Raw genomic sequence first — 24,651 nt, forward strand, 5'->3', positions numbered from 1 at the left:
GATAAGCACAAGGTTATTTTTAACTGTGTGTTTACACTTGCATGGCACACAATGCCATTTTGGCCTGGGCATCTCCTCATGCCATGGGAGTTCCCTGCAGAATATCCCCCACTGGATGGACATTGATCAGCTGCCCTTGGCTTCTTGGAGCCCTTGCCAAGCTATCGGCCTTTGAGGAGATCCAACAGGCTCCCTCCTCCCTCTCGTTGCTCCAGGGACCGCACAGAAGAACTTTGTCACGAAGGTGGTCTCCAGAGAGACTGGACTTCAACGGCCATCATCTCTGGTTAGCACATCTCTGATTATGTTTCTATTCAGCTGCATTCTAGGTGTATGCGTATAGTCCAACACATCTGGAGATTAATTGCTTGGGGACAGATGGCTCAGGAATGCAGCCTGGGTCCCACAAACTTCAGTGGTGCTAAGATTCCTCATATAAGAAATGGCAGAAACTAGGATTTTCCACTCCATCAGTCCAAAATATAGTCTAGGGGAGGCCTGCATGACACGTGGCCCACAAGCTGTATGCAGCCTGCCAAGCAGCCCGGTGTCCCGCTTGTGTTTTCCGCAAACTCAGTAAATCCACCGCTGCCCACATTGCCACCTCTGGGAAGAATTAGCTGCCACCACCCTGAAAGACATGCTGCCAAGTGCCCCCAGGCCTCACTGATGCTGCCAGCTCCATCATCGCCACTGGGCCACTAGCTACCAAGCGGTGAGAGCCGTGCCAGTTATTCCTTTGCGGCCCACAATTATTTCTAGTTTATCCACGTGGCCCTTCCCCTCTATGAGCTGTGCAGGCCTGGTCTACGGGGAGATTTTCAATGAAAATGGCACAATTTGCATGTCACCTTTCATTGCTTAAAGTCTATTTTACGCTTCTAGAAAAAGTGTAATAAGCAATTATGAAAAATTAGGGAGAAACCAGAAAAGAATCAGGAGATGGTTACAAACAGACAAGGTTTAGCAAACATGCCAACAAGAAAAATCTGGAAAGACTGATTCGTATTCTCATGGCCCCTGAAATACAACGATCCACCATCACATCCCTGCTTGCAGAAGACACCTCTTCACAGTCTCCAAATGGCCATTTACTATTAGCCAGAGCTGTTCCTGCTGCTGGGGGGTGGGGGGCAAATGACACACACAAAGGGAGGAGTCCCCTCCTCTCCTCTTGGTATTAGCCCTTCCCAGTTCTACTACACTCCTCTCGTGCATACATGCATCCTTGGGGACAGGCAGAAGCAGGACCCCTAAATTCATTCCTGTCCTGACTCAGGCCTCATAAATCCATTGGGAGTCCCGGCTAAGAATGAAAAGGCAGGCCATGAACCGATGGAGGGAGCAGCCCAACTGGCCATTCAGACGGTTCAGCTCACGCCTGTCAACTGAAAAGAAAACGGCTGTGAAACAGGTTTGAATAGCATAAGACCACCTGCCAGGAGACCTTCACTCGGGACTACCTAGAGCTTGTTGGCAAATGTAGCTTTGAGGATAATGCCCAACAGCTCATTCAGCCTCAGAGGCTTGATGGCCTTTAGCTTTGAAGCACCAGTGGCTCCAGGCTCAGCCCAGGGACCCTGAACTTTGCTGAAGACCAGACATCCAGCTTAAGCTGGAGGGTCGGACTTCCCTCCCGTCCTTTAGGGAGCTACCTGTGTGCTCATTCCAGTCTCCTCTACTGGTAAGACTGACCACAATGAGGTCAAAAGAGTTGCGGCTGGCACGAACTGGAACTGAGCAGCCTATTTATTTCTGCCAAGACAGTCCCAATGGGAGGAAACTTTGCTATCACTTGTGGACTGCTTGAGCAGTCACTGTGGCCCACACAACTCCAGTGGAATGAGAGCAGTTGGACAGCAATTATGCTGCACTATAAAATGCCCTACTTGTGTTCTTACACAAACAACAGCATTTACACACAGATTATCATGGTCCCCAAACGCTTCTGGCCAAGCAGCTGGATGGAATCGATGCTGACCCTCTTCCCCTCCTCCTGCAGTAAAAGGTGCAGCAACCCTGCAGTTTTATCCTCTCTAAGGGCATCTGGACGGTGGCAAAATGTGGCCACAGGTGGAGAAGACCACGTGAGTGAACTTAAGTATACATGGTGTGTGTGGATATCCTCGGCTTGTTTAATCTTGCCTGCAGTGATTCTTGCCTACCTCCAGGCCTCTCTTCTCCCTGCTCTGGCAGACCCCTTCTTCCCTATTCCTTCAGAATGGCTTTAACATGTTCCTCATTTTTTTAAGGCTGCAGCCTTTGAGGGTTTAACTCCAGCACAGCGACAGCCTCAGACGCATGAGAAGCTTCCAACAAGGCCTCCAAATTAGCATAAAACCCAGGAACCCCAAGAAGCTCTCGGCTAGGTGGCTCCATTTTTTTGGAGCTCCCCGTTTTTGCAAGAAGGTACAAAGTGCCCATTCACTTCCCCTGCTAGTCCATTTTGGTTTGGGGTCCATACCATGCACATGTTTTCCCCCCCCAAATCATCCCTATAGATGCCACTGAAGTCCCCACCAGTGTAGAAATTGAGGGCATATTCACTGATCTGTACACAGGTGTTGTCAGCATCTCCATCGTGAGCAGAAGTCCTCCGGCTTGCAGTGGCAGATGTAAACCCCTCCTTTCTGCCCAGAATGTGCTGCTGAATGATCTTCCTGAAGGTGCAGCGGAACTCTCTGATCTGATAGGCATAGATCAGGGGGTTCACCACAGAGTTGGCATGGGACAAGATAATGGCCAAGTACATGACCCAGAGTGAAGGGCGCCTGCAACTCTTGCAGAAGAGAGTGAAGCAATTAATAACATGTAATGGGAGCCAGCATATAGCAAACACCCCAACAATGAAGGCCAAGGATTTTGCTGCATGGACCTCTCTTTGCAAAATGGATCGGGTTCGTTCCCCATGCATCATCTTGTTTTCTATCTGCTTGAGCTGTCGCCGGGCTGCCATGAAGATCTTCAAGTAGATACCAAACATCAGAAGGAGAGGAACAAGCACACATGCAAAGAAGTTGTAGTAGACCATATACTCCATGGTGACCACAGCCTCAAAGAGGCAAGCCACCATATTGCTGCTGCAGTTGATGGAGGACCCATTCTTGGCTTGCCCTTTCTCTTCCAGATTTCTTTCATGCCAGCCCAGCATTGGTGTCAGGCCAATAATGAAGGATAAGAACCAACAGATGGCTATGACTCCCTTAGCGCGTGAGCTAGTCACTAAAGCGTTGTACCTGAAAGGAGAGCAAAGAAAGACAACATATGAAATAAGATCCACATGGGAAAGGAATATAGCACAACTGATCAGTTGACAGAATTACTGAGGGCTTCCTGGTGTCCAGATTCCAGCTTCTTCTTGCTGCAAAGCCAGCTCCATCACAATAGGAGAAAGTTGGGATCTGGTGCTGTGAAAAGTGCCCAGCAGTGCTGCCGACAGACTGACAGTGGCACTCGATTCACTTCCCCAGCAGATCTCAAGCCATACCTGGCATTGCCCTCAGTTCCAAACAGAACATTCATTGGAGGTAGGTCAGAACTGAACTCCAATCTTGAGGACTCTTTAAAAAAAAAAAAAAAACCTTTGCTAAGTTCACCCTAAAGGATCCTCTATCAACAGGAAGCCTGGAATCTGTGGCTCTATCCACACTGTAAATGAATCTTGGTTTTATCTGAATTTGTTCACTGTGGAGTTCCCCAAAGAGTTCTGGAAATTTAATCTCGGGAGAATACTAAGGATGCTCTGTCGGTGATCCCATTGCGCCCATTCACACGGCTACAGTTCCCAGTCATTCCCTGGGGGAAGGATGTGTTCAGTAATGTTTTTTAAATTTTGATGTTTTATGTATTTATATATATTTATTAAAACCATAAATGTTTTATGTATTTATATATATTTATTAAAACCATAAATGTTTTATGTATTTATATATATTTATTAAAACCATAAATGTTTTATGTATTTATATATATTTATTAAAACCATAAATGTTTTATGTATTTATATATATTTATTAAAACCATAAATATATATAAATACATAAAACATCAAAATTTAAAAAACATTACTGAACACATCCTTCCCCCAGGGAATGACTGGGAACTGTAGCCGTGTGAATGGGCGCAATGGGATCACCGACAGAGCATCCTTAGTATTCTCCCGAGATTAAATTTCCAGAACTCTTTGGGGAACTCCACAGTGAACAAATTCAGATAAAACCAAGATTCATTTACAGTGTGGATAGAGCCACAGATTCCAGGCTTCCTGTTGATAGAGGATCCTTTAGGGTGAACTTAGCAATCAACCCTGATTGCTCATTGGAAGGATCGATAATGAAGCTCAAGCTCAGATATTTTGGCCACCTAATGCGAAGAGAGATCTCTTTGGAGAAGACCCTGATGCTGGGAAAGATTGAAGGCAAAAGGAGAAGAGGACGGCAGAGGATGAGATGGTTAGATAACATCACTGAAGCAATGAGCATGAAACTGAGCAAACTCAGGGAGGCAGTGAAGGACAGGAAGGCCTGGCGCAATATGGTTCATGGGGTCACGAAGAGTCGGACACGACTTAACGACTAAACAACAACAACAACAATGGTTTTAATGTTTTGTGTGAGTCTCCCAGAGTCCCCCATTGGGGGGAGATGGGCAGGGGAGAAAATAAACAAACAAATAAATAAATAAGGCGGTCTGGCCATTTTAAGGCAGAGTGAATCACCTTCCATGTATCATCGGGACTCGCCAGAGCCAGAATTCCTTCCAAACTCTAAGGACTGGAGGGTCTGGGTGCAGGATTACTGCCTAACCCCCTTTACACTATTAATGGGGTGGAAGGGAAAACCAAAAAGTACCTCATAGCTCATCTTTGGCCAGTGCACATTCAAATTCAGACACAATCAAGTTAGCCAATCAGCTGAAAAGAAGCTTTATTTGGCATTTGTTATAATGAAGGTGAGAAGGATAATGTAACTTGATGATTCACATAAAATAGGGTAATATTGATCCCTGGGGCCAATGACATTAGGGTGTTTGTTCTGTCCATACTGATAATATCTTTTCCTTAAAAAAAGAGACTTCCTGATAATACTGAAAATTCCTGTTCCAGCTGGAACCCTCCTTGAAGGTCAACAGAAGGGCCTTGAGGAACAGCAGGGACGGGGCTGATGGACCCCAGAGGTGCTTTCTCCCTGACACCAATGAGTTAAGAGGGCTTTTGTCCTAAAAGACAGCTTACAAATATTATACATTCATTTTAAAAAATTAAGAATGAATTAAGTAAAGCTGGAGTCCTAGTTTTATTTTGACAGGCCTTGTGACTGGCTATGCCAGGACTGGTCTCTGCAAAGAGTAGATCACTTGATCCATTTGTTGAAGACACTCCCTGGTCCATTTCAAGTTCCCTCTTTGTTGCCCGCAGCTGGCAAAGAGCGGAGGCTGAAAAGTGACAAGGAGCCCCTCTGCAGAATCTTCAGAGATAAAACTGGTGACTTAATTTTATGCTTATTTTTCTAAATAAACTGTGTGATTCTTATTTGCTGAATTCTCTAGTATACACTCTGAATTGGAAATGGGAGTTGATTTTGCCTCTCCATCTTTGTTCAGATACAGGCTTTAAGCCCAGCTTCTGGATGATCAGGCTCAGATTATTCATCACACAACTGATGGCAGAAGATCCCCTTTTGACATATAAAAGAAAGGAGGTAAATCAGCCTGCCCTACTTTCTAAGGCTGGAGGTTTGCCACAGAGAGTTAACACATCTTTTTAGAACAAGGGGTATGGATTGAGCACTTCAACATCTGTTCATCCTGTGAAAGATCTAGTGATTCTTTGCTAAAGATGTTAAGTTTCCGGTAAAGTGCCTTTTAGTGATCCAAACTTGATGTTCACAATCTTATGTGCCACTGATGAATATTGAGTGTGGTTGTCTGGTTCTGTGTTTGAAACATTAATTGGTAAAGTAAGAAGGACTCTGCTTTCCATTGTTCCTATAGCAGACAAGAAGAAGGGGAACCCTGATGGCTTCTCTGCCTACCCTTATGAGCTGCTACTGGGCCATTACTGGGCCTGATGCTTCCCTGCTGCTCCTGGGGGACTTTAACAGATCTAGGTTGAGGTTTTGTAGGACAATTTTTCATTTGTACATCCACTTAAAGGAAACCCTAAAGAAAAGCAAGATCCATGACCAGTCTGGAGAACACGGCTCCCTTTCCTTCTTTTTCCCATTCCCTCCTTGGATTTTTCCACCATTGTTTTTTTAATCTGCTATTTAGGAGAATCCACTACAGTTTTTCATTCTTAAAAGTCATGGAGGGTTGAGGGGGGGAAAGAGAAGACAAAGGAAACTATAAGAAGATCAAGAACTGCCCCATCTTTGCTTAAGCCAAGTTCTGAAGCTGCCCAGTTGTTATCCCACGGCTGGGGAGAATTCAATTTGGGCCATTGAAACAGTTTCTGGTCTACTGTTGCTCTCCAGGGACTCACAATGAACCAGGCAGTGGGGGTGGGGGGTGGGGTGGGTGGAAAAACTATTAAATAAGGCTCCAGTGGCAAATCACTTCTATATTTTTGCAAAAAAAAAAAAAAAAATTCTATCCCAAGAGTTGGGGAAGTCTTCACTGTTCATCTTCTTGTGCTAATGTTCTTTTATTTCTAATCTAAGCAAATCTTTTCCTGAGCTCCAATATCATGCAGTGGCTTCCTTTAAGGAAGAGATTTTGTGGAGGGTGGGAGGGCAGAGAGAGGTAGAAGGCAATTGCAGCACTCCTGTAAATTGGAGCTTAATCTGCATATGAAACTTTTCTAATAATAAAAGCTTTCTGCTTCTCTTAGATTCAGTCCCTGAGTCTTAACTGTTCAGCAGTGGTCCGGGGAAGTGCTTGAACAGCCTTGCTAAGAGGGACCTGTAAACCAACATGTTGCCTCCAGCTGTATAAGGCCAGTTAGTGTCCAATCCACTTATGCTGGATGAGGCCTGAGGACGCACTCAAGGGTTTAGTCACATTCACCCAACTACTGTCATGTTCTTTGCTGGTTATACTGCAGTATCAAAAGCCAAATGCAGAGGGAACAAATGAATTATTTATTACAGTCCAAGACCAGATCAAACAATGGGATAAATTGTTGGGTCCAGGAGACTCTGAACTGCTCCTTGAGAGAAGGGTTGTTGTTGGCCTGTTTACAAGAGATAGCAATGCACTGCTTCTGAAGAAACCCAGCTTGGACACAGAAGATGAAAATCACTCGGACAGCTGGTAAATGTCCAAAAAACCACGGAATCCTTGAAAACTCCAACCCACCACTGAGGGTAGGAATTCAAATTACAGGAGCCCTGAGAGATGGCTGTCCATGCTCCTTGAATCATCCAGGGAAAGGAAGTCCTCTGCTCCTTGGAATAATTGGTTCCACCATTGAACTGCTCTTACCATTCAGACGTTTTTTCTGACACTTTGGTCAGATTCTGCCTTCCTGCAACTGAAACCCATTAGTCTGCTTCCTGAGGTGATAGAGAACAGGTCCTGACCTTCTTTTAGGTACCTGAACAATGCTATCATATTCCCCTCTAGCTTTCTGAAAGTTGAATCTAGCTAGCTCCTGCCATTTTCTAATCCAGCTTCTAATCACCTGATCAGCCTAACTGTCCTTTTCTGATCCTGTTTGGATTCTCCTTAAAAGTGGTGCCCAAAATGAACAGAGGATTCAATGTGGAAATCTGACCAATGCACAATAAAGTGGAAAATCACTTCCTATGAATTAATAACTGTGTTTCTGTTGACGATTTGCCTTTTTTGTGGCCACGTTGCACTGCTAACTTATACTTGGTTTGCAGTCAGCTAGTAGTCTAAGTTCTTTTTTTGCAAGTAGGATTGCCACTTAGGTATTCCCATCTTTTTTTATTATTATTATTTTTGGGGCACATTGTCACCTCCAAACCAGGGCTTATACAGTGAACCCATCAATCCAGAGCATGGCTCTGAGGACATTCTTGAATTAGTCCTTTTGTTCTTGGGACTCATTTCAGAGAGGCCCATCAAGGGCTCTGTTGACATTGCAAGGAGGCTGGGCACGTTAGCCAGAAAAACACTGCCTGGAAAACAAGGGAGGGTGTTCTAAAGCCACATGTGGGAAGTCAACTGGCCCTCATAACACCAGCCATAATGGAAGGCTCCAAGGACAAAGCCTTGGCAAGTGCACACACAGGAGCATCACTGTGAACCTAGGGAAGAACATGAAGGCCCCAGGGAGAGGGAACCAGCCAGTTCAGACCTCGCATGTTTCCTGTATTTCCTGAGAGCTTGTAGAGAGCAGGGAAAGATGAGATCCACAGGCTGGCCTTCCAATCCATGTTCCTGCTTTTGGAAATGGGCCCAACAGTCACTGAGAGGACATCTGTAGGCAATGATGGTGGGATTGACCATCACTGAGGGAACAGAGCCTCAGAGCTTAGATCCCATTACAAGAAGCCTTTGGGAACCCTCTCTGGGAGCCTCGGGGATTTGGTAATCAATTATGATTCCTTCTGGATTTATACAGAGTATGACAATATAGATCAGCAAAACACCAAGGGCGGGGGGATTTCTAAGAGCTATGTTCATTAAAGATTTAACATTAGGAGTTACAATGAACTATTCCAGTGGATACAGAAAGCTCTGGTGATAAACCAAGGGGGAAAGTAAAGTGGTGTGGTCCCGTTTAATTACGTTTGGTGGGCAGTTCTGCAAACAGGTGCCTGATGAGAAATGGGAGGTAGGAGGCAATTGGATCTGAGCATTTTTTAGTGTGAACCCCCCCAAAAAGAGGACAAAAGGACAGTTTAAAAAAGGGAAGAAGATGGTGATCAGAAGGAGAGGGTAAAAGGCCCTAAACAAAGGCTGCAGATGTGGGAATTATAATTCATGTAAGTTCTTAAAGAAAGAGAACCCAGTGTTGAGTGACATTTATTACAAGTAAAAAAGTATTCCTTTTAAAATGAAGAAACTCTTAACGTTAATTTCCATTAAGTGAATAACTTTACTGTTAAATTCAATTCTGCTATTTTCATCCCACTTATCTGAGCTATTAAGGTTTTTAAATTTTACTTCTCTCTTCTAGGATATTGGTTATCCCACCCTATTTGTGCCACCTGCAAATTTGTTAAGGATCCCTGCATTTCTTCACCTGAATCATTATTATAAAATACTGAAGAACAAAGGATCCAGGACTCAATATCTTAGTTGAATATCATTCTCTGGCAGATTTTTAGCCAATTATATATCAGCTTAATTTTCATCCCATCCAACTCACACTTAACTAGTCTGCCAATCAGAATGTCATGGACTAGTTTGTCAGACTGTACTGAAATCAAGATATATTACATCTGCAGCATTTCCACCATCTACTAAGAAAGGTCATCCAATTAAAAAAACTAGATAAGGTTCATTTGGCAAGCCCATGCAGATTTCTTGTAATTACCACATTGTTTTCAAGGTGCTTATAGGTCAGTCTCATAATCTGCTTCTAGAATCTTCCCAAATATTGACGTCAGATCTGTAGCTCCCCATAGATTTCTTTTCCCATCTTCTGAAGAAAGGACATTTGCTCTCTTTCACTTCACCTAGTTTCCAGGTTTTCTCAAATATAATACATAATGTTTCTCCCAGATCATAAGCTAGTTCATTTTCTGTAGACTGAAACTCAAACAGATATTCCTTGACTATCTCAGGCTTCGATTCTGCCCCTTCATCCTGCTTTTCCCAAATTCCTAGTGGAATACACTTATCTCCTTGTTGGAGAAAACTGAGGCAAAATAGGATTTGGGTACCTCTGTCTTTTCTTTGTTAGCTCTTAGCATTTCATCATCTGCATTAAGCAGCTAATATTCTATTATTAAGAGGGAAGGAACGTGGTTGGTGGTTATCTTGGATGGTGCAGCCACTCAACCCTGGCATTCTTTTGGAGAGCCTTCCTGGCTAGGAAGGTGTGACCCTGTATTTCAGTTGTGGTGCTACTACTTGCACAACTAATTCCAGAAGGTAGCGCTGGGAGATGGCTGTTTTCCCTTTGGCTATTCTGCTGTGGGTTCCCTCCTGGATCTAACTCTTTAGTTACTGGGGCAGGTGATTTAGGGATAGGGTTGAGGAGTCACAATATGCAGAGAACACCCTGTTTACTTCTCTTCTTCAGCGAATGCAAGTAATACCACTGATGTTCTTAATCCCTAAAGAGTGTTAATGAGGTAATGGCTAATAAACTGAGACTAGATCTAGTCTCAGAGATCCTGTCGGTGGGTGACTTCCCTGTCCAGCAAAGAAGTGCTTTGCTGTTTTGAAGGAGGCTGCATTTCCCCTAGGGAAACAGCCAAAAGTTTTGCGTTACATGACACAGTTCTTCTGAGCTTGACAATTCACATTCCTTTGGTGTGGGCACAGCTCCTGTTAAACCATAACCTTGTTAATCTGCAGAGAATCCCTTCCTGGTGGTGCAGTTCTGTATTTTTTGCATATTTACCTGAGAGGTATACGGATAGCAATAATCCGATCGATGGCGATTGCTAGGAGGCTGAAGATGGAACTCTGGGTCAACACCAGGACAAAGCAGGCAATGAAGAGGCAGCCATAAAAGAAGGCACAGAAGCCGGTGCTGATAGTGATGGCAAAGGGGATTGCCAGGACCCCCACTGCAATGTCAGCCGCTGCCAGGGAAGCCACAAAGTAATTGGTGACGTTCTGCAGATTGCTGTTGAGATAGACTGCCCAACAGACCAAGATGTTCCCCAAGATGGCCAGAAGTGCAATGACCAGTTCAAAGACAATGTAGACTACATCGGCAAGGAAGTCTTCGTTCCCAGGCACTAGCATGGTGAGGATGGCTCAAGAGGGTGCCAAGGAATCCTTGTGTCCATAGCTGCAGTGCAGCAGGTGGACACGTCTCTTTCCACCTGACCCTGGTCACTTCAGGCTGCTACGGCAGAGAAGGCACACCGGCCTTCAGGAGGCCAAGGCTTGGCCAAGCTCCAGGCAGTGCAGAAAACACAGCCTCCAGCACTTAGCCGATTCATTGTCCAGACGGCCGCTGAACTGCCTGTTTCAGCACAAAACTCCCTGGGTAATTTCTTGCCTTCACGACCACCCTTCCTCCAGGAAAACCAGCTCTTTACTTTTCCTTCCAGAGTGCCACATTTTGAGAGGCTGAGGATATTCCAAGGGCCATTCTGTGCCTGGTTGCCTTTAAAAGGGGGAGGAGGAAGGGGACAAACAGATGTTTAGATCGTTCAGTGCAAGCAAGATGCCATCCCCAACTGGGCAGCACCCACTCAAGCCATCCTGAACTTCCAAGCTGATAAAGCTCTTTATTTAGTGTACCCCACCTCTCATTCTGGAGCTCAGGTAGCCCTCCCTCCACCCATTTTTCCCCGCAATACCACCCTGTGAGGAAAGGTGGGATGAGAGAAGGGGACTTGGGCAGGGGGTCTCCCCATTCCTAGACCAGCACCTGGGTCACTACATGGCTGTGTTTCTCCAACCCTTGGGCCCCAAAGTGGAGCGTCTTGATCCCCTTTTCTCCTTACTCTATATCAGTGATTCTTAAACTGTCTGACGCAGTCTCGAATAAAGTCATTGCCCCCACAAAAAAAGCAGGCTCTGTTGTTCTACATAAGCATCATGGTGGGACTGCTGCCCCACCACAGCAGTCCCAACATGGATCCTCAACTCACAAACAAGCAATTGCAAATTGTTCCATTACCCTCAGGAGGTGCCCAAATTACTGCCTTGGGGGTAACTGCCCCCATGTAAGAAGCCCTGCTTTATATGGCAATGGACTGTGAGGCTGCAAAGCAGTCTGACAGCCTCCAAAATCATGTTTGCCTTGCAGGAAGCCTCTGGAATCCATGCAAAATAGAAAACAGCAACGCTGCACCCCAAAGCTTTGTCTGGAAGCAACCCCACTGGTTTAGGAAACTCTGCTCCCATCATCTGAAGGGTTGAGATGTCCTTCAGAAGTGGCCAGTGGGCTGGACCTCCTTGTAGCCATATTTGTGAGCATCTATAACATACTTTCAGAGTTGACTTGGGGAGACTTCTGGAGCTACCCTTCTGTCAGAAGATTCATACTTTAAAAAACAAAGTGTGCACATTAAACATGTGTTTTATATACATAATTTATGCATACTTGCTCTGCCAAGTTTCTGATTTGCCTAATTTATTCTGATAGGAAATGACTAGAACTTTTGGATAGTACTGAACCCCCATTCTAAGTGTGAGAATCTTGTCCAGGGACACACACACATGCATGCGCGCACCCACGCACACCATCTAGAAACTTGCTCCTTTGAAAGCAAACAATAAGTTGCCCAGGAACCTGGATCCTGCACCCAGGACCAATTTCTTCCTGGCTGGGGGAAGGATTCCATCAGATTCAGCTCCCTGTTCCAGTGAGGTATAAATCTCCCTGTTCAAGTCATATTTCCTCAGGAGTTATTTATAAAAAGGGAGGCATGAGAGAAGGACGCAAAGCTGAAAAGCAGCTTCCAAGCTCCCCCCAGCAATCCTTTCTTATAGCGGATTCCTGATCTAGCCAGCATTTGGTCGGAGTCAAGAGATTCCCTCAGTTGTTGCTCTGGGAAGACAGCATCTTTCCTCGTGGTCAGCTCAGCCTACCTCACCCAGGGATGGTGCTGGGGAAAGTTGGAGGAGGAGTACGATGCTCTGGAGGAGAGTTAAGTTATTCAATCTGATGAATGAATAACTGAATTAGTGTTGTTGAGACTACTTTATTATCTGGTTATCAGCAGAGGCCCCAGTAGTAATTTGTAACATTTTTAGCCGTAGGATGTAATAATATAGTAAAGATGGATACTGTCCATGAGAGCATCAGAGGACACCTCCCACAGAGGTTGCCTTCTTCACCGATTGTCTGTCCACAAGGAGATGCACTTGTCTACTTCAAACTTGGTTTTGTGGTGGCCCACTATGGAACAGCAACCATGATCCCATGGCTGACTCAGATCCCTGCACTTCACATTGCTCTTGTTCATAGGTGATTTCAACAGGAAGACATCAGGCTGACCAAAAACCAGACCAGACCCTGGAATTATGATGCTCTGTTCACAGGCTTACACCTCATTTGCTCCAACAGAAAACCTATTACGGGCAAGGGACTGCATCAAACTACAGAGGAGCTTATTTTGACCAATGGTGTCCTTACAGCAGTGTTTCTCATCCTTGCCAACTTTAAGATGTGTGGACTTCAACTCCTAGAATTCCCCAGTCAGCATGCTGGCTGGGGAATTCTGGAAGTTGAAGTCCACACATCTTGAAGTTGGCAAGGATGAGAAACACTGCCTTACAGATTCCAAGGCTTGTTCTCCACTAAGTTTCCCATCTCCTGAAGAAGCCTGTGCCATTACCATTAGGAATGTTTTCCTGGTGGGCAAACAAAACCTGCTTCCTTTTCCTCTTGCTTCTTATCCTAACTTTAGGAACAACTCTAAACAATTCTGCCTCTTCAGAAACTTGGAGGACAGTTATCTTGTCACCCCGCTGACTTCTCTCCTGACACCCAACGCTTCCAACTCTTCTTTGTATTTCCTTCCAAGCCCCATATCTCTTCTGAACATGGTCCAACTGGTCAACAGCCTTCCAAAAATGCAGTGCCCAAAACCAGACCCCAAATTCTAGATGTCATCTGATCAATGGAAAGTAGAGAGGATGCATATCCTAAATCTGGATGCCGCCCTAGGGTCTATATGGCTTGGGAGCAATACCTATAAACTTGTATCTTGGACCAGGGGTTGATTGCTAAGAGGACAGGAAATAGCAATGTAGTGTGGGAGCAAATAGGAAACGTGACTTTGGGCTGCATTAACACAGACACGGTTTCTACTACTTTCCATCAAAAGTAGTTCTCCTTTATTCTGCTTTACCCCAAGTCCCATGTCGAGTTCTGGGCACCACATTTTAAGGATTCAAATGAAGAGAAAGAAAAAAGCCACAAGGGGGATCAGGGCCTAGCAACCATGAATTGCTGGGACAGCTTAATTCTGAGCATTTAAACGCCACGCATTCTGACCAAGGAAGGATATGGCAGCTCTCTTCACACACCTGGAAAGATAGCCAGAACCTCTTCCTTATCTTTCCAGAGGCAGGATATTTTAAGAAAGGGAAGATGGATCGGATGTCACTGGAGGTGCCGAAGTGGAGGTTCATCAGCCAACTCTGCCATGCTTTACATGGGTTCCTCGCGAGCAGCAGGAGAAGACCGATCCTGTGGCTTTGATGGCCCCTTTCAACTCTGCGATTCTGCAAGTCTGTTAAAACCTCTTTCAGAAGGAACCACACCTTTTGACAGCATCCTCCAAATTATTCTACAGATGCCTCTAAAATAGTTTCTTAAGGAAAGTTATATTGCTTTCTCACTATCTTAAGTTTCCCTCTCCAGTGTCTACCCTGCCTTTTTAAAGCTAGACTGACTTTTTTTACAAATCAAACGAATGAAGCTTCATGCAGCAGAGGGAGGGGCATTTCCCGATGACCAAGGGCTCACCTGCATAACCTGGGTGGTGGAGGAGGGGACTTATGGTCAGTCCTCTTGGCACCCCCCCCCCCCCCAGTGACTGGAGAGCTAACAGAGAGAGGGAAACGGGGGAGAGGAGCTCTTTAGCCCTCAACTTACTGCAGGGAGGTGAAGCCACCGTGAGGTGGGTGGGAGAGGCATTTTACATGCACGTCCAGCATCTACTGGAAGGCCTCTGGGGGGGGAGTGAGGTCAGCATGTTCCCCCATGATAAGCAGCCCCCCTGGCCCTGGCCCTGGCCCTGCACTGCTGAAGCCATGGGAGGGGAGTGTACCATGTGCAGGAGGATGGGTGGCTGAACCACTTTGCAAGAGAGCCATGGCAGCGTCGGGGCCCGCTTCCCTGCTGGGGAGACAGGAAGCCTTTCCTCCACCCCCTTTCTCTTTCCGGGGGGCAGGGGAAGGGCACCCCAATCCTGGGTCCTCCCCACCCTGCCTCTCCCCTCCCCAGGGCCTCCATGCAGGCAAGGCCCTCTTGCCAGGGCAAATGCAGATTGGAGAAATGCCAATATAGCCTGAGCTCTCTGCCCCCCCAAGGAGCCCCATCATAGCCTCTCTCTGCCTTCCCCCCCAGCTTTCCTTTGCGGGGGGGGGGCTTTCCTTTCCGTGCTGGCTCTGCCATTAAATCGAGCGTGACATTCGTGTGGGGCCACAGAATGCTGGGGGTGGGGGGTGCCTGGCTGTGGGTCTCCCGAGAAGGCAGCGGCCCCCCCGGCAGCCTGCATCAGGCCCCTTAAGCCAGCGGCTGACACAGATGCAGCGGAAGATGGGACGCTGCCTGTGTGGTAGCCCAGGCCAGTCAGATCCAGATGGCCTCATGGGAAAGAAGAAGAGGAGGAGGAGGAGGAGGAGGAGGAGGAGGAGGAGGAGGAAACAAGGGTAAGAAGATGGACTTGTCATGCCTTTTGATCTCAGGAAACAATCTAATGTGAATCTTTTCCCATTGACCCTCTGGGGAGGGAAGGAGACTGACCGCTTGTCAATTATTTTAGCCCACTCTAAACGTCATTTGCCAGACGGGCTGGACGTCCGCCGCAGGGAGCATTTCTGCACTGCAGATGGACAATTTCATCTCACACTCACGGCTGGGGAAGCTAAACAACCAGGGAGTCACTTCGTTCGGCTGTTCGTGGGTGTTGCGTCTCACCAAAGTGTCGCCTGCCTCCCTGACAGGAAATAGAAAGCGCATTCCTTTGCGAGGCTGTTTTCCCTCAAAAACTGGCTTCTGACAATGCTGGAGGAAGACGCGTGCTGATAGGAGCCGGAAAGAGCGGGCCTCTGGCTGCTGCAGCCGGACTGATTAGAAGGGTTGTGAGACTGGATGCCTCGCCAAGATCCTCCGGTGGGATTGACTAGCGGGGGACATGGGGGGTCATCCCCCCAGTTTTGCCTGAGGGCCTGTGTACGTCGAAGGGCAGGAGGGGAGACCTGCGGGGCTCCTGGGCCCCCCTCTCTGGCCGGTCTCCGCAGACCCAGCGCTCTTGCACTGCATCCTTGGCCACTGAGCTTTGGGAAAGGGCTGCTGGGGCCCTTAGTGCGCACAAAAGAGGCTTCCGTGTCAACCCAAATGCGAGGGCAATTTAGAAGTGGGATCCCCCAGGACCACGGGGCTCGCAAAGACCTTCCCATGCTGAGATGACCCACTCCCGGCTCGGCTGCTGCTCCGGGGGACCTTTTGGGAAGAGTGTCCTGGCGTTTCCCCTGGATCAGTGCGCAGGAGGAAGCCGCTGTTGGTCCCTGTCCACGAGGGGCCCGTCAACGGTTCCCTGCACAGCGGCTCGGCAGGGGAAGGGGCAGGGGTGCACACGTGCGCAGTGCCAGTAACCGGCCAGCGCAAGGGAAGGAGGCTGACGGGGTCCGGGTGGGGTAAAAGGGTCACCATGGGGCAGTGCCGCGAGCTGCAGTGCCCTCGTGGACAAACCCACAAGGTGAGATCAGAAAAGCAAAACCCCTTGAGGAGCGAAGGCTTGTCCTGTGTGGGTGGCCTAGGCGGGAGGCTGCTCAGGCTGAGACCTTTAATTTCTCAGTAGGGGGAGCAGCCAGGGCCAGGGTGAACCTCAAGGGGGCACCCCCCTTCGCCTGGGCCCTGGATTCCTTCTTCCTTTAAGCCAGGAGGTCGTCCCTGCCTTGTTTTCGTGATTCAGTACGCTTCCCGGGCCACTCCTAAGCCAGTTGTGGTTCATCTGTCATCCCCAGAACAGGCTGTTCTGCTGCAGTTCTTGGCCCTGATGACAATATTGTCTCCTCACAACTCAGACAAGCAGCCCTGCATATTCCTCTGAACTCGAGAGAGAGCAGAGCAGAGCAGAGCAGAGCAGAGCAGAGCAGAGCAGAGGACCATTTGTGCCCAGCCCAATGGACGAAGCTGGCGCAGGGCCGTGCACATCAGGGTCCCCTGAGCCAAGATTCGGACACTTCTGAGCTGGGTTGCTCCTTCTCCCAGGTGTGACTGCAGCTCCCCTTGGCTATGCCCACGGCTATCTTCTTCCCTCTTCAGCTCTATTCCCAGATAAAGCCTCAGCTCCCTGCTCTCCCCCACCAAGGAGAAGAGAAGTGGGGCTAGGCAGGCGTTGAGGTCAGACCCCTGGGCTGGGAGGGCCATTCCTGGGGGAAGAAATGACGCTCTGGCTGCTTCTGGAGTCCTCATTCTGTCCTTTGCAAAGCACGAAAGGCGTGAGGGGGCGGGGGTGGGTATGAGAGCAACTGGGCAAATGCATCGTAAGGAGAAAGAGAAGGGGCTTTTCTGAAGCCCCCCCCCAGGAATAAAAATGTCTTCCTAGGAAACCATTCAGGGCAAGAGGAGGAAGGAGGAGGAGAATTGCACCCTTGTAATCTAAAGCAGTGTTTCTCAATCACAGCAACGTTAAGTTGTGTGGGCTTCAACTCCCAGAATTCCCATGCTGACTGGGGAATCCTGGGAGTTGGAGTCCACGTGTCTTAAAGTTGCTGATGTTAAGTAACATGGATCTAAAGGACAGCCATGCTGTTCTAAGATTCTCCTCAGGCCCCAGGGGATGCAGCGAAGTCAAAAATGCCAAGATGGGCCATCGAAAAGGGCAGTAAAAATGTACAAGTGACAATATTATTGAGGCAGCCCAGCTCTGCGAACCCCATTCCTTGGAATGTAAAACTGAATATTCCCAGAGAGGCAATCTTGTGCGATCCCACAGCAATAAGAGCCATTTACTGAATGTGACTCCAGCCTTCGGAGATGCTGTTATCATCAGACTCCTACTTGGGGTATTGTAGCTTCCTTTAGGCACTCCGTTCCACTTAAGACAAACGGATGAGTCATGCAGTTGGATGCAACCAGCACCAGAGGTTTTCCTGATAGTACATCTGGCTCCCCATGTAGCACATGATGTCCCTAGAAGCTCCTTATTCTCATGCTCTTCTTGCCACCACAGCCCAATCTTTCTCAGGCTACCTTGACGACTACATTTAAAAGTACAGGTGGTCCTCGCTTAACAACCATTCGTTCAGCAACTGTTCAAATTTATGACGGTCCTTAGAGTTTTGGCTGTTGCAGCATCCCTACAGTCACGTGATTGTGATTTCCGAAGTCCCCTGTCAGCTTCCCGCTAGCAAAGTCAATGGAGAAGACGGCAGGAAGTTGGAAGTCATGGTCACGTGAGTCCTCGCTTAATTATGGCAACCAGGAGTGCCAGAATGGCCATTTCTAAGTGGCATGGTCACGTGACATTGCACTTCACGACTGCATCGCTTAGCAATGGCAATTCTGGTCCCAACTGCCGATGTTAACCGAGGACTACCTGTGTGGCAATACTGATTTAAGTAAATGTGTAACTGCATCAAATTGCAAAGGAGCATTCCAAAGCTACGCACCATTCTTCTCCACTTTCTCTTCTTTGATTATAAGGTTATCAGTAAACAGACACGACGACTTTGGAGAAGAAAAGGTTATATTGTTAACAAACATCTTTAACATCTGTATAGCTACGAATTATTACAGACGCTTTCTTTTAAAATCTGCATTCCTGCACAGCTGCTCAGCCCTCGGACCTGTCCGGTTCCCCTGCAATTTCAGCATTACAGAACTCTTCCGGGGAGCCCGACCTCATCCTGAGAGTCGGTCTGGGGCAGTGGCTAAGGGCACCAGGTGAGAAACTAGGAGCCTCGGTTCCCATCCAGAATTCTAGCCAGCTGGATGACTTTGGGCCGGTCCCTCTCTCAGCCCAGAAGGCGGCGGCCACGGCAAGCCACTTTCCAAAACCTTGCCAAGAATGCTGCAGGGGGTCATCCAGGCAGTCACCAGGAGTCAACACTGACTTGCAGACGCACACACGTATGCACACACACACACACACACTCACAGATCTAAATAGGCTGAGCTTCAGTCCCCCAAATGCTCTCAAGTCCATTTTTGGAGGAGGGAAACCAACATTCACAGTGCTCTGGTACGGCAACCAAAAATAGTTGCACGCAGCCCTGGTATCTTGGTGGTCCCTCCTTCCTCAAAGCAAAACAATGTAAGTTTTGAGCTTTCCCAATCCAGATGCAGACCGCTACTTGCCAACAGAACCAAGAGCGGAGCCCGTGTGCCCCGGAGCCCTCCTGCTTTGCCCTGGGCCAGAGTGCCAAGTCAGGTGTGGACTGGCTTCTCAGGAAACGGCTTGCGAGGGCAAGGAGTGGGCAAAACTGGGTGGTAGTGACATAGCCACTTTATCATAGGGTTAGCGCGGTAAAGAATGCTAAAAATAATAATAGTCACGGAAACAGAACATAAACGTCCTCATTTCCTTTGCCACTGATGGCATTCTAATCTGTCTTGGATATTTGGTCTGTTTCCGGTAATAAGAGGAAATTAAGTATTAATGCCCAACCATTTGCCTTATGGCTGCTTGAAGGAGGGCTGCACCACTCTCTACAAGGCTCTGCAATGCTCTGCTCACTGCCCGGGTCTGCTAGGGCCCCTGGGTGATGCCTGCGCTTTGCGTAATAGGCAGAGGAGCCTTCATCAACCCCTGGCACCAACAGGCCCCGGCGGCAACATCCTTTCTTGCCGCCAGCTCTTCTCAGCAGATTTTCCCTGCCCTTCTGATCCTGTCCAAGGGCAGCTTCAACGGGGGCAAAATCCTGCTGCAGGGGCGGGGACAGTGGCAGGACAGGGATCAGCCCCGGGGACGAGCACTTCAGCTCAGCAGCCGGGAAGGAGCAATTCTCCAGAGCAGGAAGCGCCTTTGCAGGAAGAACCTGCCCTGGAAGGCTCCCACGGAGTTTCGCAGAACATGCCTCATCTAGTGCCACACTGGCAGCAGGAAGAGCAGCAGATTCACCTGCGTTAAAATCTGAACTGTGTTGTGCAGGAAATGCACGTGGTTGCCTTCCAAAAGAACGCCTAAAACCGATTTATTAAGCCAAACTTTCATTGGTATGACTCAGAGGCTTAAACTGCCCCCATCCGAAAGGCTCGTCTCTGCCATTCCGGATCTTTCAAAAGCCCCACCGAGCTTACGCAGCAGAACTTTCCTTTGGCTTGCCCACTAATCTGGTGTGGCTGAAGGACCTGGAAAGTTCCCCACCAGCATCTTTTCTTTAGGACATGGGACAGCTCAAAAGATTCTCTCACCTGATTGGTGCCAAATTTCCATCTGAGCTAACTTTATGGTGGCTCATCATGTCATAGGAAGGTGCTCCTGTCCACACCTTATAATTCAGGCTATGGAAATGGTCCTTGGACTATTTATATGGAAAGACGGGAGATATAACCTTGGAAATCTCAACCACTCAGTCTCCCTGATTGTCCACCTTCCTCTGTGACCTTGATGGAGATCAGAACTACACTCTGAGAACACAGAAACACGACGACAGCGGCTTACTTTTGGTGCAGCATCCCTCGATACCCCTGAAAGAGGGAAGGGGTAGGGAGGGGTCTCAAATGCCATCACCAAGACCCTGGCAATGCAAACTTGAACCTCATGTGGGACAACATACCTACTCTCCCGTTGAATGAACCTTCAGAAGAAGCCAGTATGCTGAGGGCCAGCACTCTTTTGAATTTTGACTGTGGGTCCTAAAGCCAGGTGTTGGCCTGGATAGCAGACTACCTGGTTGGCTAATTCCTCTGAACACTTTTAATGCTGCTTCCTGGCTAGCTATATATGCTGAGTTGGGCACAAATTCCCACAACACCGAGCAGCCCTGACGTAAGATTAGCACCAACCCTCCTTCTCACAAACAAATTCTTTGAGTTTCCCTCTTCTCACCTTTGTCTGAGAACCTGGTGAGGAGAAAGCAGGAGCATGGACCTCCTTTTTAAAGACTAAGCATGCAATAATTAAAGAGGCTGGGACCTCCCAGTGAATGGAATTTGAATAAGGGGAGCAATGCTCATTTTCTTGGTACTATGGCTGGTTAATGAACTTCAGTTTTGTATAGGAAAATTATGGTTTGTGTGCCTGAAGAACACGCTTGTCCAAGAAGTTTGGAATACAGATGATACCCAGAGGTATCTCCACCTGGGCTGCTTGAGTGATGCTGTGGAGATCCAGTCTTAGTGTCTGGAGGACGCAGGGGTCTGGATGGGGAACTCCACTCAACCCTAGCAAGATCAAGTGGCTTTGGGTTTTAGGATCTCTTAGTTCTGGGGACCTTCCTTCCCTTGTTCTGGATGGGATTGCACTGCCCCAGACAGATCCTGTGCGCTACTTGCGGCTCCTGCTAAAAAATCAGACAGCAGCCATGGCCAGGAGGGCCTTTTCACAGCTTTGTGTTGTGTGCCAGTTCCTGGACTGGAAGGCCCTGCTCACGGTCATTCGCACCTTAGTCACCTCCCGACTGGATTACATTACTGCAAGGCACTCTGCATGGGGCTGCCCATGAAGAGTATTTGGAAGCTTCAAATGGTGCAAAGTGCAGTGGTGTGGGCCGCTACGGGTGCTGGTCACTTGGCACGTGTGACGCCTCTGCTCCACAAGCACCATATCCCACACGGGTTCCGTATGTCTAAAGCTTGTTACCTCGACTTACGTCTCCATCTGAGTTCAGCCTTCTAAGTACTACAGGAGTCGCCTCAGCAAAGACACTCCCTTGGTGAGGGCACCCCTCCCTGCTAGAAGCCATGGCTTCAGTGGGGGAACCAACCCTGTGTAAAAGTTGGGGTGGGGGCAATACTGCTCCTAGTCTGAGGGAGAATGAGGAGGCTGGAGGCAGAGAAGCAGACCTCGTGGGGCAGGAACACATCAACCTCTCCCCCAAAGAGTTCCCCAGCCCATGAGATGCAACATGGCTGCCCCTCTCCATTTGCCACCTTAAAACATGGAAGCAGTGAAAGGAAGAGTCAGCACATTGGATTCCAAGGGCAGTTCGATCCAAGAGGCTTGTCCCAGATCCCCAGTCCTGGATCTCTTGCTACTGATGGACCCCGCTGGTTGTCCAGCCCAGCCCAGCCCAGCCCAGCCCAGCCCAGCCCAGCCCAGCCCAGCCCAGCCCAGCCCAGCCCAGCCCAGCCCAGCCCAGCCCAGCCCTCTCCCTCAAAAAATTGAGACTTGTTGCCCCCCACTGTATGAGAGGCTGAACATCAACCAGACAATTTCTCTGCAACACTGAGATGCAGGAGAGCGGAGAGCACCCATCCATCTCCAAAAGCAGAGAACTTGGGGGATGGATTTGTGAGCAGCCCCCGCCTGGGATGCTGAGGTGTGGAGACACTCTGAGAGTCCTCAGAGCTGGCTGCTGCTCTGCCAGGCACGTGCTGGAAAACAGCCCCCCGTTTCTGAAGCTCCCTCCCGTGTGGTCCCCCCAGAACGACCAAGGCTGGGTGTGGAAAAGAGATGCTTTGAGGGGAGAAGGTGGCACTCTGGGTTGCTGAACTGGGCGTCTTTTTGGCAAGGATTTTCTGCTTTGGCAAAGACTCCAGGCTTTTAAACACTGGCAAAGATGTTTTTAGCTGCTGTTGCTGGTTATTTATTGGTTTTGGCTCTTCTTCTAATCCTGGATGTATTTTACAGTAGAGCAATCCCTGCACAAAACCTTTTGGTGCCTGGAGCCCCATTAACATTTTATGATGACAAGGTTTTGGGGAGGTGTTCTTTAATGAAAAAAAGTGCCAAATTATTACAGAACTTGTTCAACTGTTTAAGAAGCTAGGCTAATTTAGGGCATGCTTTAATTTTTGTGGGTTTCTTTTTAGCTGTAGCGGCTCTGGGTCTTTGGGGGCACGGGCTGAGATACAAACACACTCCGGCTGCCCTAGGGCTCAACTGTACTAGCCAGGTGAACCAGCCAGATGCGAAAGTGCCGAGAGCTGAAAGGCCCCATCTAGGCCAGGGAGTCCCAGCCCCGCTCAGGGCAGCATCCAAATAAAAGCACCCCACCCTCTGTTTTGGCACATCCTGTGAAGGGAGCCTCCCACCTCCCTGGGGGATCGGACTGGGCTGGAACCTGCCTCCTTTCCCTTAAGCCCCGTCTTCCCTCCTCCGGCCTGCGTTCCCGCACAGAAGAGCCCGACCATCTCTTCCCAGGGCGGAAGAGGCCCGGCTCTCCAGCCATGCTGCCCTGATTTTGTTCCCACCCGTAATCACCTCTGATGCTCTCCTCTCCTCAACTCTCAGCGCTCCCTTCCGCTCTCCCCCAACTCATTCACCAAAATATGGAAAAGGAGGGGACCCAGGAGTGATCCTTGCAGTGGCCCCCTTGACTTGTGCCTCTAATCTGAGGAGGAGCTTCCAAAAGACCACCCTTTAGGGTCACCGGCATTACCTGAAAGCATCGCTTGAGAAGGCTGCGGGGTACATTTGGGGGGGAACTGCACCCACTTGACAGAAAAGCGCGGGACGCATGCTTGGCTTTCGTACCAGTCCCAAAGGCTGAGGGGTGCCCAGAAATTTGCTGGGTCCTCAAGCATTCTGGGCGGTGGGAAGGGAAGACTCCTGGCCCTCGCAGGAAGAGGGGCAGCCCCTCAGCGCCAGGGCCCAGCGCGCCCACCACCTGAGCCAAGAGCCACTCCAGGTTGTCCCCGCTGGTGCCTTTCCCTCAGCCCCCCCACCCCCCAAGACGGGACCAGGCTGAGCAGCACGTGCAGCAGGAGACCCCAGGGATCTCACCAGTATTTTCAGCAGAAAGGGTCAGATTAACTTTGTACTTATTCGCCCCTTTTTGGTCGTTAAGGGCCAAGGGGGAGGGAGAGGCTCAATCTGGGGAGTTGGGGGGATCAACCCTGTCAGAGACCGACAGACCTTCTCCCTAGATAATCTGTCCTTGAGGTATTGGCTTCCTGGCTCCCGAGGCCCCCGCCGCTCTGCTGCTTTCTCCTCGAAGGCATGGCGGCTCCCCACCTTTGGGGGCTCCTGGCCGAGCGGGCATCCTCGGAGGGTGTCCCGGCCTCCCACGCGAGGCCGCTGCCAGAAGGCGCCCTTTCCAACCCGGCGGCCGCTCCGGCCCTCCGGACCCTCCGCCGGGCAGCTGGGCGCCTCCAGCCCCGCCCTGGGGATGCGGGCAGTGCCGGGCTCCGGGGCTCCAGAGCCCCAGGCCAGGCCAGGCCAGGCCAGGCCAGGGGCTCTTCTCCCCACCGCAGGAGCCCAGCGCTCGGGGTCGCGGGCGCCGTCGCCGCCCTCCCTGCCGGGGTGGCCATTTACGGACGCGCGGAAACGGCAGCGCAGCGCTCCAGCTGCCAGGCGGGGGCGGGAGGCTCACGCCGGCCAGCCCCAGCTCTGGCATCTCAACGGCGGTCCTGCCCGTCCACCACGGAGCTTCTAGCAGGGCACCCCCCGGCGCCCCTCGCCCGCCGACCAGCTTCTCTCGCCCGAGGACTCCAGCTGCCCGGCCCGTGGGAAGAGCAGGAGCAGGGGCAGGAGGGGGCTCCGTCGAGGGAGCGCTGGGCAGCTGCCCTTTTCTGGGCGGACGAAAACATCGCCGGAGCCGCGGCCCGTCTCTCCGTATTAGCCTTCACAGCAGCCCCGCGAGGAAGGCCACCAGAGCGCGAGGGTCGCCCCAGCCCCGACAGGGATGCCGCCCGCGAACTTTCCGCCCCGCCCGCAGCCGCCGCCCGCGCTCACCTGCCCGCCGCCGGCCGCCCGGCCTCCTCCCGGCGCGCTGGCTGCCCGGAGTCCTCGCTCGCCGGCTCGGCGGCCGCCCCGCCCCACC

General features: G+C 49.6%; 1 protein-coding gene across 1 annotated transcript; it reads right to left on the minus strand.

The window, feature by feature from the left end:
* Positions 1-847: 847 nt before the first annotated feature.
* On the minus strand, positions 848-24,651 carry ADORA2A (adenosine A2a receptor). The gene is made up of 3 exons (XM_088143760.1): positions 24,564-24,651; positions 10,484-11,200; positions 848-3,236 (listed from the first exon to the last, which is right to left on the minus strand). The coding sequence occupies exons 2-3, from the start codon at positions 10,831-10,833 to the stop codon at positions 2,366-2,368; spliced, it is 1,221 nt and encodes a 406-aa protein (XP_087999886.1). The 5' UTR covers positions 10,834-11,200; positions 24,564-24,651; the 3' UTR covers positions 848-2,365.

The sequence above is a fragment of the Python bivittatus genome, unplaced genomic scaffold (genome assembly GCF_059951505.1).
Source record: "Python bivittatus isolate LINGU-HERP-01145 unplaced genomic scaffold, Pbiv_v1 ctg000390_np1212, whole genome shotgun sequence".
Lineage (NCBI taxonomy): Eukaryota > Metazoa > Chordata > Lepidosauria > Squamata > Pythonidae > Python > Python bivittatus.